This window comes from Salvia splendens, chromosome 18 (assembly GCF_004379255.2).
Source record: "Salvia splendens isolate huo1 chromosome 18, SspV2, whole genome shotgun sequence".
NCBI lineage: Eukaryota > Viridiplantae > Streptophyta > Magnoliopsida > Lamiales > Lamiaceae > Salvia > Salvia splendens.
Window position 1 is genome coordinate 18159361 of NC_056049.1, and position 14055 is coordinate 18173415.

A 14055-nucleotide genomic window follows, 5' to 3' on the forward strand; every position below is an offset into this window, starting at 1 on the left:
CAAACCAAGTTCCGGTCAAGATGTTTATTTCATCAGACCAAAGACCGAGTCCCGTCAAGATGTTTATTTCATCCAGATCAAGACAGTCCCGGTCAAAGATGTTTATTTCTCAGACCAAAAGAGTCCGGTCAGGATGTTTTATTTCATCGACCAAAGACGAGTCCGGTCAAAGATGTTTATTCACAACCAAAGACTATCCGGTCCAAAGATGTTATTTCAATCAGACCAAGGACCAATGTCCCGGTCAAAGAAGTTTACTTATAAGACCAAGCCCAAGTCCCGGTCAAGAAGTGTACTTCATAAGACCGAGACGAGTACGCTGGATTTTTTCGGCTAAGCTGTAAATACAGTGTTAGAGAGAAAAACAACTTTCATTTTTTCATAAAAATCTGTTCGGCATACAACTTATGCTACCTACAAAATGGCCGTTACCTATTACAAGGACTATTCTACTTCCAGGGTTGCTGAGTTAATCCACCTATCTGCAAAATCCTCTGGAAGCGAGTTTCGGTTGTTCCGAGCAATGAAGAATAATCAGGGCGACGCAATGCTATACTCGACCCAACGCCTCTTCCCCGATCCCGAGAAGTTCCTAACACCTCGGCGATGAAGAGTCTCTGCAATAAGCATCTGCTGATCTTGCTCGCTCATAGTCACAACTCCTCGGCGAATTTCAGTCCGTCCCTGTCTTGACGATTCCGGTTGCTCCTGAGCCCGTTCTCGTCTTGACGTTTCCGGCTGTTCCGGAGTTCGTTGTTGGCTGGGAGTAGGATTTTGAACAAGGGAACCAGTGGTTTGATCTGGAGTGCGAGCATCTGTTGGCGCGATATGCCGAAGGAATCTTTCTATGGAGGGGCGCCGAGAAAGAACAATGTTTGTACCGAGAAGCCCAACGCCGCAGTGATGTCACAACTTGTTGGCAAGCCGGGCTCTCCAGCACATTGTTCATACGGAGTACATGATATTCCTCCCACAGTTCGTCAACTCGACTCTGAACATCTGATATGGTCATTCCCCCGCGCACACGGATGTAATCCTCATACGCAGTCCTCTCAGCAATGGCCGTATTCAGCTCGGCCTCCAGATCTTTCTTATCGGACTCTAAGTCCTTGATATCGGCCTCCAGCTTCACTAAACGAGCCAGAAGCTCGTCATTCTTCGTCTGATCGGCTATAGCTCTTCTCTCAGCTTCGTCCAAAGCCGAAGAGTACAGCCGTTTCCAGTGAAGTATCTCCATCTCCTTGGGTACAAAGCAGCTATATTAGTTCGGCAGCTGTACCGAGCAGATAGTAAAATACAACAGGAATAAAGGCAAGTACGAAAAGCTATACGAAGACAAGTGTAGAGAATTTTTCATTCACAAGGAAAATTTTTTACACTAGGGCTTCAAGGCCATTTTACAAGGAAGAAACTAGACTAAGAGAAGGGAGACGAAATCATACTCCGCCAGCTTCGTCTCCGGCTCCTCGGTCTGGTACAGCTTCTTTCTCCTGGGCTACCTCAGCCTCAGCCTCGCCTCCTGCCGGCCTCGCCTCCGCCTCCTGATCGGCTTCCTTCTCCGGATGCCCGGCCTGATCGACTTCGGCCTCCCGCTCCAGCGGCTCGGCCTCACCCTCTCCGTTGTAAGTCGAAGCGGGTGAAACGGGTCCCACGGAGGCAAAGATAGCCTCCAGGTTCTCGTCCCGATCAGCTCGACAACTCCGGACTCGGTCTGCAGAAAGCAGGACCGAAGATGAAGCGAGCTCCTCAAGGAGCGGCAGATTCTGAAGCCGAGCCGCTATCTCTCGGCTGTACAGAGGCAGCACGACATCGGCCCCCTGCTCGCCCTTATCGGCAATTAGCCTTACCAGACTACCGACAAAGGCCGAGAACTGGCTGCTCAAAAAGAGTTTCTCCGTGTAAACACGGAGAGCCTCCCCTTGGGCAACCACGGCAGCAGCATCCCTCCGTTTCGTCTGCTCCCGCTGGATGACGAGCTGGTTTTTGGCAAACTGAGCTTCATCCTGGGCCGAAATCCTAGCAGCTCTGGCCTTCTCAAAGTTAGCCTCAGCCTGTTCGGCCCGATGACAAGCAGCCGCCAACTTCCTCTGCATCTCAGCATAGTCATTGGACGCTTTGGAGAGTTCGACGGCGACGAGCTTGGAGAGCATATCGTTCCTCTGAAAATGAATAAAGAAAAAAGTCAACAAAGGGACCACAAAAAATACAGGAAAAAAGCAAGGCCAGAAAATCAAGAAGAGAATTCACCTCGGCGAAGTCCGTGGGCCATAAAAACGGCTCACAGATATGTTCCGAAGGAGGCGCCAAGACCACGTCTTTCTCTGGCGCTCTCGGGGGCTTCTGGGCCTTCCCCCTCCCCTTTGCCGAAGTTGACTCCGGCTTCTTCGGATCCGAAGAGGTTTTTTGCCTTTTCGGAGTCCTCTCGGCATCAGACGCCGAGCTGGTGGTTTTCGGCCTCTCCGGCTCCTTGGACTCCGAAGATTTTCGGGTAGCCTTGTTCAGCATGTACACTGCCAAAAAGCAAGAAAGCAAGGTTAGTTTTCTTCATTAAAGCAGTAGAACATAAAGGTAAAGAGAAATCCTCACCCTCGGCCTCTTCGTCCGAAGACGAGATGTCGAACACGACGTCGCCCTTGACGAGCTCAGACTCCGTGTATTGTTTCCTAACTATGGGAATCTTGTTGAGCTCGCCATCGAGCTCGGCCAATGGTTCTAACCGAGGATGAGGAATCACGGACTTCGGCCCTCTCCAGGGGAAGCCCGGAGCCGCTGTCCTATTATAAAAAAAGAAGCGGTTTTTGCCATTTCGGCCACTTGGTTTTGCAGAATGCCCTAAAAGGCTGTAAGGGGATCAAGTAAAACCAAGATCCCTTCCTTTTAAATTGGAAAAAATTAAGGATTGCCCGCAGAGACAGATCCTTATCTAACCTACGGAGTTCGGCAGCAAAAGCCGACAAGTGCCTCCAAGAATTCGGAGTCACCTGACCTAAAGGGAGTTGAAAAAAATCAAGAAGCTCTACAAAAGGTGGGGGAAGAGGGAAACGAAGCCCGCATTCTAAGCAGGCTTCGTAAACGGTGGCATAACCCTCCGGCGGGTCGTTAGCCCTATGATCATCGTCGGGAACCACCGCCTTCCCCCCAGGAAAAGAGTATTTTTCGTAAAGGGATATCACAGTATCCTTACTCAAGATACTGTGAAAATACTCTACGGTCTTCTCCCCGGATTCTTTCCGGCTAGAAGACCCCTTACCCCCTTTTCTACCGCTACCAGACTCAGACGAAGAAGAAGCAGACATGGTTCTTACTCTTTGAAAGTTTGAAGAAATCCTGAGGAAATTTTTGAAAGCGGAAGGAAATTTTTCACGCAAAAGATAGAGAGTGCAGAAGAAGCCAATAGCAAAGGTGTTCAAATGATGAAGAAAGGCGGTATTTATCAGATTTGGAAAAGATTTCAAATCATCGCACCGTTTCATATTCCACCTTTTCAGGATTCGACGGCCGGATTTTACTGTCGCATTTAATGCCGCATTTAATGCAGTCACGCGCAGGGCACGTCCCCTGACTTCAGCCTCCCCCGTACCCTTTTCCAGAATGCCGAAGTGACTCGCTTCGCCGAAGTGATTCACTTCGCTTTTCGGGGGGGGTAGTGATGGGGTGCGTACTAAACAAGCCCAAGGAAGAGTATGAGTTCGGCATTACCAAAGAGTTCGGCCTCAGCCTACAGCTCGGTAAAAGCCAACCTATCAAGCTCTGCTCTCAGGTCGGCATCAAGCTCTACTCTCAGATCGGCAACCAAAGCAGGAGTATGAGTTCGGCATTACCAAAGAGTTCGGCCTCAGCCTACAGCTCGGTAAAAGCCATCCAATCAAGCTCTGCTCTCAGGTCGGCATCAAGCTCTACTCTCAGATCGGCAACCAAAGCAGTTCGGTCTCAGTATTCGACCGAACAAGGAGTTAGTGGACCCATACAGGATGTCCAACACACCCACTACCACGTGGTGTCAACTCAGGCCACGATCGTAGGCCATGACCTACGCTACATCCACGATCTTAGGCCATGACCTACACGACATCCACGACTTAGGGTGGTGATGCAAGCCACGATCTTAGTTCAAGATATAAATAGAACTTAGATCAGATAGAAGAAGGTTAAGCTCTCTAGAGATAAAATAGCAAATAGCAAGTTTGTATTTGTAAGCTGTAGAAAACAGATCAAGCAATACAATCTTGCCCTCCCTTCTTCCCGTGGACGTAGATTTACTTCAGTAAATCGAACCACGTAAATTCTTTGTGTCGTAGTTTTCATTCTCTACCAGCAATTACTAACATCAGAAATTCGCGGATCCATCAGTGATGATCACCGCAAACTGCCGCTGCTCGGAAATGTCGCTGCCTGCAGTGTTTACTGCCGCTGCATCATCTCCGCAGCTGCGAGCCCCGCTGCATCGTTTCAGCAGCCGCCAATCGTCCTAAGCCTTGCGGATAACCCCGCGGCTCTCAGGCTCCCACTCGATCAGCAGCGCTTCTGGATCCGTATGTACGACGCTGGTGTTCCGCAAACGAAATTTACCCCATGATCCAACGCGAGTAGCCTCCATGGCGTGATTCTCACATTCCAATTTTTAATACAAGATGAATTCCATGTAATCATTACAAGAAAACAATGATTACAATATCAAATTGTTACAAGAATGTAATGATTACAAGATTATGAATCTAAATAATCATCACACATGAGAAATCAAAAAGAAATGCGCAATTAAATTTGAAACATTCAAATTCCCATCGCGTTATAAAATGCCACATCTTCTTGTTCTAGGGTTTTCGAACTATGCATATTATAAACATATAACAAACAACGAAAACACATAAGATCATGCAATTCACATAACATGAAATTAATCCACATAATCAGAGCCAAAAATTGGCTCTGATACCAATTGTTGGGGTTTGGAGCCCCTTGCATAGCGGAAGTTATGCATTCATAAACAAATCATAATTACAGATCTATTTGACCGATTATGGGATCAATTAACTACATGTTAAACACAGAATTGCATCCAAGAACGCACATAATTCATGTAAAAGGAATTAAAACCTAAAACATGAATTTCTATGGTTTAGAATTACCGATCTGATTCTCCAAAGAATCGTCGATTGCTTGCACCTTCTCCACGTTATGTTCTTCGTACTCAACCACGAACCTTCTAATCTGTATCTCGAACTCAGATAATGACCTTTGGGTGGGCAAAGCTTGTCAGAATCGAAAAGGGCTTGATTAGAAAGAAGACAGAATATCAGTTTTGTCAAAAACCGATTTTTCGTCCACTCCCACAGGGGAGCACGAAAATTAACACTTAATTTATTAATAATCTCCTTTCTAATCTCCTTTTATATTGAGTTATAATGGGCCAGATTAGGGATCCATGGAGGTTGGACTTGGGCCAAACCTGTTGGACTTTTACTAATTAAATTGAGCCCCAATTTAATTTAAATCCAAACACAATATTATTATCATCCACTATAGTATAATAATATTGACTGCCCGTCCAATCCCAAATTACAAGTAATCCGGGCTTTACCTCTTTAATTTATTATTTCCCGTGTTTAAGATATAAATATCCATTAATTAATTTAAGTCTGCTATTTGACTTTAATTAATTAATATCTTTTTCCAAGAGTTGTCTAGTTCAAAATCTTTATTTATTATTCTGGAATAAATTCCAACCGGCGGGTTTCTGAATAATAAAACCTTTTTCGAACACCTCTTGAGGATATTATCAAACTGGACTCACCCAGCACACGATTCATTGCAATAACAATACTAGCACCTCTAGACATTAATTACCACAACCCAATATATCAGGATTCTTGGATTGTGAAAAATCCGCACCATTTGATAAATCAAAGTAGTGCATAATCAATATCGTATGCTCAATGTTATATCAACAATGATTAAGAAATATTAATCACCGAGACCTCGTCTTTCAGTAAATAGCAAGAAAGACTTATCTCGACTGTTAGATCCTTCAGTGCTATACCACACTAGTGTCGTTTATTTCCTAAGGTAAGGAAACATGCGGACTGACAATGCAACCTTTCACGACAGGTAGCCAAAGCCTATCTAGGTTGTGATATTCTATTTCTCTTCTACAAAGGACCGACTGCGTCACCTTCTGTGAACGTCGTTCACGACCAGTCTACTATGTTGAAGAATTAGACTTGTTTGCTTCTTATACATTTAAATTTTTGAGATACATCTTATAAATGCACAAGCAAACATCAATGCGACAAAATTACTTCTTCTCGCCTTGGGATAAATGTGGATTGTAGAGTTTATTGTATACAAGCAATTCTATCCGTGCAACATGCTAGAAATATGCTTTTCAGTATACCAATCCTAACATACACTCCAGGTAATATTTATCTACAACATTTTCCACCCAAGGTGTTCACGAACCACTCAGTATCTTTTACCATAGAATGCAGAACTCTTTCTTCTTCTAAGGAACCAATGAGCATAGATATGGGAACAATGCTTGCCTGGAGTATAAAAAAGCTTGAATCTATAATTTCAACATTCTTCAAAAAGGTCTATTTATCTCTCTCACAAATGTACATATACCATGAAATTCAAACATTATGCAAAGCCACCAATCTACTAGAAATCTGAAAAGAGACATGAAATGAAATACTAAATGCCACATCATGTACAGACAAAGAGAGTGAAAGGATATACCCCACAATAATCACAACCAACCCCAGGGTGAAAGTTGGCCCAGCCAGAGGGCTAAACCAAAGCTTTGGCACTTTCCTCCTGTTTTCCTGCTGAACCTAATAACAATAATGTAAAAGAAAGATGTGATAATGATAAAGTTGAACTATCAAACACGAGATATAAAGATTATAAACATGGCAGCATACTTCCAGATGGACTATGACTGTAGCTATGGGATAAAGATTCTTTCCTTCCTGAATATTCTTCAGGAAAATATTCCTCAAGGAATTGATGTAGTAATAAGCACACGCTAGGAATCCCTCTTGGATGTGAACTTTGGCACCCTGGGCATCTATAGATACTATCGTCTGGTTGAATACATGACTAACAATCAGTGTTGTTAGGGTCGCGGGTCGGTCCGGGGCGATGAGGCTGGACCCCGGGGCGAGGGACCCACGAATCGGGGCGCAAAATTATTTATTATTTATATATTAATAATAATAATGATTAAAGATAATTCACTATAATATAAATACTTATATTTACATAACAGGAAAAAAATATTTTTAAAGTTCAATTTTGACATTGGGTAGAAAAGAATTATTGGAGGAATTATAATCAAGAGGAATTATAATCAATTTAGTTATTATAATATTTAATTAATGGATTTTATAATAGAGTCATTTTGGAAAGAAAGATTGGAAGAAATAATAAATTATTATTTTATTTCTCTTCATTTAAATAAACATAATTATTATTTTAAATCTTTTCATTTAATTTATAAAACAAATTATCAAATAAACATATAATTATTATTTTATTTCTCTTCATTTAGTTCATAAAACAAAATTAGGTAAAATGAAAAGCTCCATAATTAGAGATTGGGATGTTCTAAAGATTACTAAATTAGCTTTATATAAACCTAAAATTAAATTATAAATATAAGGAATTAATAAAATATGTTACTTATACAAATAATAACAATAGAAATAAACAATAATTGATGGAGTACTATAATTATATATTTTAACACGTTCTAGGAAATCTTAAAAATACAATGAAAGAGAAAAATAGTCAAAAAGTAGTTTCGTTTCCCAATGTAAACTGATCAAATTGACCCTCTATTTCTCTCTCTCTATCCTGTCTCGTCTCCCCTCCCTCTTCTTTTTTCTGTGTAAAAGCAAAAAATCTGCAGCCTACCGGCGAACCAGGGCGGACGGCAACAGGCAAGCCCCCGCTCCGCTAGTTCCGTCTCTCGCTCCAGTCGCCCCGACCGCCCAGAGCGCGCCCCGACGGCGCCCCACGTATCTTGCTCGGCTCACCCATGTTGGGGCGAAGCCGGCCTCGATCATGGCGACCCGCGCCCCGGGCGCGTTTTTGACAACACTGCTCACAATAAACTGCAAAACAAAAGACATCGAAAAATAAAACAATACTCTTCCTGACATGCATGTAGAAAATACCTGAAATGCTTACCATGACCACAGTTAAGAACAATAGAGGGATACAATAGTTGTTTGCAAACAGCACATTCTACATCAGTTACAAGGACCTTTTTAGTACTTCTCGAGATAGAGTTGGCATCATTGGTAGTAGTTTGAGAGCTTGACGTTGGTTGGATACTTGTATTGCCTTCAAGCAAATTTATTTGTGAAGAATCTTTAATGGATAGATGATCTCCTTCACCTGTGGCATCTTGGGCGCCATACACTCCACTTAATTGAGATTCAATAATGTTCCCCTCAAATTGCGGTGATGCATATCCAATCTCCTTTTCTTCTTCTGCAAAGATCACAAAGAAGAGCATTCAGCTACTATTCATGGTAGTGTAGGTTTGGAGTTCATTAAAATGCATGAATTAGTACCAAGAAAACATAAAAGTGAAGGAAGAGATGAAACATAAGCTTCATCCTAGAATCACCCCACAGCTTATCTAATATACTTATATATTTATGGGATAACTGCCTTAAAAGTCACAAACTTTGCCCAAATTCTGGTTTTTCCCACGACCTTTAAAATTGGCGTATAAAGTCACCAATTTTGCCGGGTCGCTGGTATCTCCCAAATTGACTCGACCCTGTGTTTTCCGGCAACTAAGTGTCCTATGTGGCATGCCTGAATGTTGACGTGGATGACATCGGAAAATCGTAAAACTACGTCGTTTCTAACACCTAAAACGACGTTGTTTCATCCCTCACAATCGCTTTGCTCAATCGCGCTTGGGGCGTGGGGCGGTCAGGGCGCGGCTGTAGTCTCCCCAGCCACCCTGGGCCGAACGATATTCATGGGGCGAGACTAGGGCGAGCCGGGGCGGTTGGGGCAGCTGAAGCGCACGCGGGGCGATGTGGGGCGTCGGCTGTTTTATGCTCTGAATTCCGGCGTATTTAATAAAGAGGGAAGAAGGGATGAGGAAGATGAAGGGATCACTCATATTCTAACGTTACAATTTAAGCACAACTTTTTGTGTCTTAAGTAATCAATTATTTTTAGGTCTACTAAATAAATAAAATAAGTCATCTCTCTGTTTCTCTCTTGAAGAAAGCATTTAGTACACTCTTCCTTATAGGTGCCTACTCGCCTACTGGTAATATTATATATTTATTTATTGTCTACTGATAATATTATATATTTATTTATAGTATTATGCTTCTAGGAAATTTCGAACAAGTATTTCTCTCTTACTTGGTCTAAAGGCACATGCTGTTACACTTATACACTTATACTACTAAGAAATTTATACAAAAAATCAATTGCATGCACTACAAATTAGTATAAGAAACAGCAAACACCTATATAACTATATAAAATATATATTAAAAATAATGCAGTGGTACTAATTCTATTTTTTAAGTATCGGTCGCCCCGATTCGTGGGTCTCTCGCCCCGTCGCTCCACGCCCCTAACAACACTGCATCAAACGCTACTCTTCCCTTCTCTTCTCAACAATGGTGGCCCAATCGGGGAAATGGATGGTGCTCGCGGCCACTATTTGGATACAGGCCTTCATGGGGACTAACCTCGACTTTTCGGCCTAGTCTTCGGAGCTCAAGTCGGTTTTGGGGGTTTCGCAGGTCCAGCTCAAATATCTCGCCACCGCCTCCGACCTCGGCAAGTCCTTGGGGTGCTTGCGGCCACTATTTGGATGCCGCTTTGGGCAGTAATGTTTGCTGCCGCGGCGATGGGGCTCGTCGGCTACGGCGCGCAAAGGCTCGTCGTTGCTAAAGTGATTACGCTGCCGTATTCGGTGGTTAGTTGCTTTCTCTTTTCCCCCAATTTGATTAGGTTTTGCTGATCCAGCTCCAATTCTATATTATCGGTTGCAGTAAAATGCAATAATGCAGTCTAGTATCTCGTAACATTACAAATTCGATAGTAATTTGATTAGGTTGTGGATTGATCTGGAAATATTTGAATCCATGAATAATTATTTGCTCCTCTGTAAATGAAATTTTTTATCACCGAAATGAAATGCCAATGTGTGTTTGTGTGTGCGTTTCCCCCCAATTTTAATCAATTTGATTGAATTGAAGCCTAAATTACAACTGTAGCTATTTATACTTTGCTTGTTAGCTGGTTGCAGCATCTGTTGGTTCAACACAGTCTGCTTTGTTCTTTGCATCAAGAATTTCCCCTCTGCAATGCCGTTCGCGCTCTCCCTCACCGTCAGCTTCAATGGTGTAAGCGCTGCTCTATACAACCTCGTAGTGAAGTCTATCGATCGTTCCTCATCAACTGTGTATCTCCTTCTCAATGCCTTGATCCCCCTCTTCATATCCGTCGTGGCTCTGATTCCCGTTCCTCGGGCTAAATGTGCTAGCTTTCTTCACAGGCTATTTTGTTTTTAAAATTTATTTTTATTTTAAATTTTATTTTTTTATTTTATTGCACAGTCAATAATGGTTGACCATGTCAGCCGCCACGATCCGCCACGTCAATTAAAAACGACACGTCAGCTCACTCGTTCGCCGGAAAAACCATCATGGGAAATCGGCGACTAAATGCAAAGTTGGTGACTTTATACGCCAATTTTAAAGGTCGTGGGAAAAACCGGAATTTGGGCAAAGTTAGTGACTTTTAAGGTAGTTATCCCTATATTTATTATTGTGCTAGCATCAGTGTTTTTAGGGAAGCAAGGTGTGACTGGGCGATTATGTAAAAAACCGGGGTATGGGGTGACAGGGCTACATGATTACTCAATTGGCTTACAATTAGGTAACGTTGCATCAGTGACGTTTTTAAATCCGCCAACGAAATGTTCTTTGAGCCTTCGAACTCCCGATGTAATCACTTTGTCGCAAAAGTTGCATGTAAGTTTATATCTGGTATCCAGATCAGTTTTTGCATATTTCCTAGCTGGGTCTTGAGACATTTTGTATAAAAATGATATATAGAAAGAAACAATCATTTATAAGTTCAACAGTAAAATGTAAAAAGTTTCTAAGAAAGTTTATAGTAAAAGGTAAAAAGTTTCTAACAACAAAAATTCAAAATAAAAAAATGCAGGAATGAGAATGTCAGAGAATTACAAGTAGTTTTCAAAAATATAGAGTACTTATGGAGCCAACAACACACCAACCCCTACGTGTTACGCAACAAATAAACAATGCATATTAAGCGGCGACATTGATTGCAAGTTCAGAAAACTAAAATAAAATTATATAGTTACAAAACAGTTCTACAAATCCAAATGTACCCAATATCTCTAAAAACAATTCTTTACAAAAAAAACACATACACAAACTCCAGATAAACTGAAATTTCATGAATCCCCATAACAAATGATGCTCGTACCCGTAGATAAACCTTGAGAATCTGGACGTCGAAGGAGTGGTGGCTGAAGAATAAAGTGATTTTTGCTTTTGCTGAAGAAGACCCACGCCGAAGGAGTGGTGGCTGATGAAGAAGAAAGGAGAAGAAAAAAGAAGAAAGAGGAGAGGAGAAGGCGGTTGAATAGAAGGGTTGGTGTAGGTTTTCCATAAACAAGAGTATGGGAAGTTGGTAAGTTACCGTTTTTTGATTTATTCAAGGAAGAAGATGAAGAGTCATCAATATCTAACCTAAATCGGCCCGTGACCCAGGCGACCCAGGCGCGCCCCACCGTCGCTCCACGGATCTCGCACGCCCCCGCCGCATCAGGGCGATTACATGCTCGCTTTGATCGCCCCGCGCCCCGAGCGCGCCTGGGTCGCGATTTTCACAACAATGGACTTTATACGCCAATTTTAAAGGTCGTGGGAAAAACAGGAATTTGGGCAAAGTTAGTGACTTTTAAGGCAGTTATCCCTATATTTATTATTGTGCTAGTATCAGTGTTTTTAGGGAAGCGAGGTGTGACTGGGCGATTATGTAAATGACCGGGTCGTGGGGCAACAGGGCTACGTGATTACTCAATTGGCTTACAATTAGGTAACGTTGCATGTCTCAATTGGGTAACAAAATCGGCTACATGATTACTCAATTGGCTTACAATTAGGTAACGTTGCATGTCTCAATAACTCAAAATAATCTGTTTATATGCATAAATCAAGCCAATCTTTGCCACTTCCGGGATCCAACACTGTCCTTAATGCACGAGACATGCTATATTTTTTCCGGCCAAAATAGCACAAAGTAATTATGCACCATCGAAACTGGCCTCTGTGGATAAACATGGAAATTTACTTGTCCTAAAGAATATGGTTATTGACAGAGGGGGAGAAAGTACACAGAAAGGCACAGCTTTGCAACTCGTTAACAGGTAAAAAAATCAGAGAAGATGCTTATTTGAAGGAAGAAAACTAATTGGCCAATTTCATAGCATGTCAATGAAAAAAGTTCCTTTTGTCCCCTTGCTATCGAACTGGACAGCATATCTCATGAAGTGACTCAGAATTATCACAAATTAAATATAAGAAGAAGTTCAAACCTGCAACTTGTTTTGCCCTTCTTTTGTATGGCAATGGATATAACTTGAGGAGTAAAAAATGCAACAATCCACAGCTTCTAGGAAAATGATTATACGGGTTGCGACAGACGGGACAATGAGAGTGCATGAAACTGTCCATGGCTTTAAATGTACACCAAAAGCAAGAAATGTGACCGCAAGCTGAAAAATGGTAACCAAATAAGAACAATGTCTGCAAACAAAGAGAACTTTCAAGAGGAAAAACAAGTTGCAAGCTTGTTCCTACACAAAATAGCAGCTTTCAACTACAACAGACACACCTAAAACCACAGGCTTGTACATGATATCCCTGCAAAATATAAGACTTACACAATTAATCACTAAACAACAATCGAAATGCAGTAAAATTGATTTCTCTCATTATCTATTCAAACAACCCTAAACAAAAAATCGATATTAAATCCTAAATCGCATCCCCAATCCATTTTATGGCCGATTTCTGAGCAACAACAATTTATCAATTTATCACAAACATGGAGCGTTTTGTTCCGGAATTAGATTTAATAGAGACCAGAAAAAACTTACAGGCAAACGCAACACTGGAATTCGTCTAGAAATTCTTCTTCTATACCAGCACGATCTGCAACGCACTGTTCCATTGCGAGAACACTAAAATCAATAAAATGAAGATAGCTCCCGTCTCACCGTCTTCCTCTTTCTTTAAAGAGAGTTTTTTTTTGGGTTTGACCACAGGTGTTCCGAATCCGAATTCGGTGGAATCGGATGAATCCTGCTCGACCGGGCTTGCGGATTAAGGCCGAAAGTCTCGGTGGTGGGGTTTGAACCCGTGACCTCAATGTCACCACAGCTCGAAGGCGAATTAATCCACCGGATTAATCCTGCTCGACCGGGCTTGCGGATTAAGGCCTAAAGTCTCCCAGCGAGTAGTGGGGTTTGAACCCGTGACCTTAAGGTCACCACAGCTCCGCACTGCCAACTGCGCTACAACCCGTTAGTTTAAAAAGAGATTCTTTTACCAACGGGTTGTAGTGCGGAGCTGTGGTGATCTTGAGGTCACGGGTTCAAACCCCACCACCCGCTAGGAGACTTTCGACCTTAATCCACAAGTCCGGTCAAGCAGAATTAATCCGATTCCGCTGAAGGCGGATTCGGAGCACATGTGATCAAACAAAAAAATTCTAGTACTTCTTCTAAATCTAGTTGATTAGGAATATTAATATTAAATACATCATCAACTCATATATACTGTGTTTTTAATTGAAATATAAATATTTAACTTTTCATATTTTTGTATTACTATACTATTTATTTAATTTTTTTAATTGTATTTAGAAAATTACTATTTGTCTTGATAATATTTATTTTTTAATTAATATTTAAAATAAGATCCACAAATGTCAGGATGGATAATGCCGCTCACCCCTCCATGGAAT

The 14055-nt window shown here is 41.9% G+C and overlaps 1 protein-coding gene across 1 annotated transcript; it reads right to left on the reverse strand.

The window, feature by feature from the left end:
• Positions 1-6789: 6789 nt before the first annotated feature.
• LOC121776843 (E3 ubiquitin-protein ligase PRT1-like) lies at positions 6790-13280 on the reverse strand. Its single transcript, XM_042174002.1, has 7 exons — positions 13187-13280; positions 12922-12950; positions 12623-12802; positions 8194-8499; positions 8040-8117; positions 6924-7085; positions 6790-6833 (listed from the first exon to the last, which is right to left on the reverse strand). The coding sequence occupies exons 1-7, from the start codon at positions 13258-13260 to the stop codon at positions 6790-6792; spliced, it is 873 nt and encodes a 290-aa protein (XP_042029936.1). The 5' UTR covers positions 13261-13280.
• Positions 13281-14055: the final 775 nt, after the last annotated feature.